Source organism: Arachis ipaensis, chromosome B08, assembly GCF_000816755.2.
Source record: "Arachis ipaensis cultivar K30076 chromosome B08, Araip1.1, whole genome shotgun sequence".
NCBI lineage: Eukaryota > Viridiplantae > Streptophyta > Magnoliopsida > Fabales > Fabaceae > Arachis > Arachis ipaensis.
In genome coordinates this window covers 4,763,587-4,767,670 of record NC_029792.2, presented here as the reverse complement: position 1 = coordinate 4,767,670, position 4,084 = coordinate 4,763,587, and the positions used below count along the sequence as shown (strand labels likewise).

The following is a 4,084-nucleotide window of genomic DNA, read 5'->3' as shown; positions in this document are numbered from 1 at the left end:
AAATTTAAGTAACAGAATAAATTGATTATATTTATTTTTTAAATGTGTTCATTAATTTATCATTTTATTAGTTAAATTTCTGTGATAATAATAAAATTGAGATAATTGGAATAGTAGATTTTCTTTAATAAATAATCTATTAGTTTTGGTATACCTCTTTCTTTTAAAAAAAGAAAACTCTTACAACAACTTAGAATATTCAACTATCCAAACTTCGATATGTGTGAAATGTAAATGAAAACTTCTTCTGATTGAAAGACTAAAATTTCATTCGATAAAAAGTATAAATTTGATAAATGTCTTATTTTATTATTTTACTATCCTCCTCGCTCTATAAGAATTTGTTCCAATTAGCATAGCTCGCTCGTACCGTTCCATTAGTGCGCGTAACAACATTCGACAGGTTATTAATAGAATTTCAGAGCTGTCAAGCTTAATACAATTTTTGTTCACAGCTATGCTGGCCCCTCCCGCTATGTCTTTATTTATTATGTTGTTACCTTATGATGTAAAGCCATGTCCTTGACTTTAATTAGTCCTTAATTAAGTGCCAATAGTATATATATAAATAAAATAAAATATGTAAGCAACATAAAGGGCAATAAAATACCCCAAAAAAGTAGTTCGGATCCCAAAAAAAAAGGGGCAATTTTAAAACTTGGACTAGAAAACACCAGTGTTTGATTGTCTGTGTGTGTTCAATTATTGAATTTAACAAGAAAGCAACTTCTATGATCAAAATTCTTTCAGTCCACCAAAATCGCAATATATACTGCACACGATTCCACTATATATATGAACAATAATGGTCATATGAAACTATATATATGCTGCATTAATGTTATATTGTTATTAACCATCAACTAGTTTTCTCCTAAAAGTATGTAACTGAGCACTGAGCTAACAAAATGGAATTCTTAACAAAAAAAAAAAAAAGAAACAAAAGGACTTTAGTGGCCTAAATGATTGTAAACCAATCTTACATTTTCCATACTTAGATTGGTAACCTAGACATATGAATTTGATAACCCTAGACTATGCCCAATTTTATGAACTATGAACCACGTGAACAAAAATAAGGTTTAGCTAACATGTGCCCTTACAAATAAAAAGAATCTTTATAAAAAATTATACTAAATTTAAATTCTCAATATATTTGTTGTGCATTTATTGAAGTAAAGCATTTAAAATTTTCTATTACTAAGGACACAAATTAGCTAATCCCTTTTAATTTTTAGCCAACCTTAGATGAAAGGCAAAAAAAAAAGGTGCAAATGTTAAGTATAGATAATTATGGTTAAGGGGTCACTCAATGTACACCACTCCATTTAGCCCATTCTACAAACTGCATACCACCAATGATGTTGTTAATAAATCTCACAATGAAAGAGAAGAACTTTGCAATGTTTGGGATTTTTCCAATAGCAGATGCTTCAAAAAGGAGTTCCAATCCATTAATGATTTGATAACGAGTGTTAGATGACACAGCTGCAAAGATCCCTGGTAAAAAGAGATCAAAATAACTAACCAATAATTAAGCAGACTAAATAACATTATATAGGTTGTGTTTTGAAAGTGTTTTTATACGCAATAGAAACACAAAACACACAAACACAACATAAGATTTTCTTTTTCTTTTTCAATATAAGTTTGTATTATGAGTGTTTTTATATTTTTGTTATGAAATCGTTAATAATTAATTCAAAGGTGGTGAACCCAAATGCATCAAATGGGAAAATCTTTACCAAGACAAAAAAGGGTCAAAGTATTATGGTTTTATTTGGCTTATGATCCCCTTGGTCTACCAAATCGATAATAACCAAAGGTTATGTTGAATCATACCATCTTGCTAGCAACTAGCAAGCTAAATAGTTTTTAAATATTTCTATGAAAATAAAACTGAAACAACAGCTTCTCATTATAAATGAATAAAAGAGGTTGGAAACAACACTAATATGAAGCTCTATTTAGTTTTTTAATTGCCATTTTGGAATTATGATATGTACTTATCTTTTCCATCTCTTCATCAACTGAATAAAACACACCAATCAAAAACTCAAATTCACAAAATTAAGAGAGAGCAATACATACCCCAAAGAGCAGCAGTTTTATAATAATAATAATAATAATAATAATAATAATAATAATAATAATAATAATAAAAGCAATCATATTTTATTATTTCTATAAATTCTGTGACAAGAATTCAAAAGATTTAATATATAAGATATGAGGGTAGGCATATTTACATATGAATACCTTTTGGAATTCATCATTATAACATTTAAAAATCCTTGACCAATAAGAGCACTTAAAAAGGCCATGATTCCTTGCAATGCACCCTGAACAGAAAATGTGTCAAAAGAAATAAACTGCTACGACAAACAAAATTACAGTAAAAAAAGTTTTTCCCCTCCAAAAATGTAAGGCACCTTGATGAAGTATGTGGCAATGCGCTGCTTCAGAGTGAATTTACATCCTGGTCTTTCAGCTTCGAATACACTGCATTCGAGTAGAAATTTGGTATCATAACATTATCAACAATGGGATTCACATTCAGCTAGATCTCTAACAAGTAATACACAAATTAATGGTGCACATTAGACACTTGAATTTAGTTAATGAAATTACTGTGTTATTCAAATGTATGTCATGTCACGTTAAGTCATATCAACATTTAGCATGAAATATATGTGGTGTTAATGGCTGTTATGTTATTGATTAACAGCACATGGAATACCACATTATTAATCATCACTTGACATGTGATGTTATGCAATATATAACAAAATAGAAACATGTCACGAAATCAATCTGTTCAAGTTAGTAGAAAATAACTTTGACTTATCTAATGATCTTAAACGATTAATTAATACTGCATATGCATATATAGAAGTAGAGAAAATTCTTAAACAAACGTACAAATCAATCATCTTATATTTATAAAGTAGACACTCTTTTGAGTAGAGAGAATATAATAACCTGCCAGGAAGAGATGCAATAGTATGCTGAATGCCTCCAAGCAAACTTTCGGAGTCATAAGAATAGCTTCCAAATCTAGCTATGGGTGATAAATTGGTCACCACAATAACGAGAGGTATAATTCCAACCACAATATCACCAATGACCAGATGAATCTCATTCCAGAAATCCCCACGTCTTTGGAGATATTCCGCAACCAAAGTACATAAGATGTCTATAAAAACCTGCACACATTAACACGAGTTCTTAAGTTCAAATTTTACGAGAAGTGCTATATGGCCAAAGTTCTTGACACTTCAAAACATAATACAGAGTTCTATAGTTCAAATTTTATGAGAAATGCTATATAGCCGAAGTTATCAACACGAGATCTTAAGTTCAAATCTTATGAGAAAGAAATTCTCAACGCCTCAAAACACAGAGATATAGAATCAACCACGGAACGATTCAAAGTAAGATCTAAATCAAAATAAAAATAAAAATGGAAATGGAAATGGAAATTAAACCTCTGTTCCAAGTTTAAATAGAAAAGAAGGATCAGCTAACATTCTGGTTCTAAGCATAGGAATGTGCTTCATAAGAAACGACATTACCAGATTCGAACCCTGCAACCGTAACACAAGAGATTTCAGCTTAACCATTATTGAATTTTGAATAACAATAATAAAGAAGATCGAAGAATGATGACCTGTAGTTGGAAGTAACGATGAAGGAAGAGTTGGCGAATGCCGGTGATCTTGGCGGCGTCCACCATATCCAGAGGAAGCTTGACACCACGAGCATTGCATTCCTTCATAACCGCTTCGAAATTCAACAACAATGCAGCGCCGGCGTCGCTGGTGCATCGGATCCTGAAAGTGCGATCACGATGATGGAGAACGGGGAGTAATGTAGTTCTTTGTTTCAAAGAAGAGGCTTTGAAGGTGTAGTTCTTGTTGTTATAGTAATGAGAGTTGGAGAGAGCCAAGGGTGAAGAAAGTGCCGCCATTGCCATGTTTTCGAGTCGTTGCTGCCGTCACGCTGACGGACGGGACGACCGCACACAAACTTACTTTCCTTGCCTTTTTTTTTAATATTTTTTTTTTTTGGTTCAAAATGATCT

The 4,084-nt window shown here is 31.5% G+C and overlaps 1 protein-coding gene across 1 annotated transcript; it reads right to left on the bottom strand.

Annotated features, from left to right (window-relative positions):
* Positions 816-4,072, bottom strand: LOC107610409 (protein RETICULATA-RELATED 1, chloroplastic-like). The gene is made up of 7 exons (XM_021108664.1): positions 3,671-4,072; positions 3,489-3,587; positions 2,983-3,206; positions 2,433-2,502; positions 2,231-2,342; positions 2,092-2,112; positions 816-1,500 (listed from the first exon to the last, which is right to left on the bottom strand). Exons 1-7 carry the CDS (start codon positions 3,974-3,976, stop codon positions 1,310-1,312), a joined length of 1,023 nt encoding a protein of 340 aa, XP_020964323.1. The 5' UTR covers positions 3,977-4,072; the 3' UTR covers positions 816-1,309.

Excerpts from the sequence above, each read along its gene's own strand:
- LOC107610409 (XM_021108664.1), bottom strand. The coding sequence starts at position 3,976 with ATGGCAATGGCGGCACTTTCTTCACCCTTGGCTCTCTCCAACTCTCAT. Across the intron at positions 2,113-2,230 it reads TGTAAATATGCCTACCCTCA|ATAAAACTGCTGCTCTTTGG; the intron begins TATCTTATATAT and ends ATTATTATTATT. Across the intron at positions 1,501-2,091 it reads TAAAACTGCTGCTCTTTGGG|GGATCTTTGCAGCTGTGTCA; the intron begins GTATGTATTGCT and ends TCTTTTTACCAG.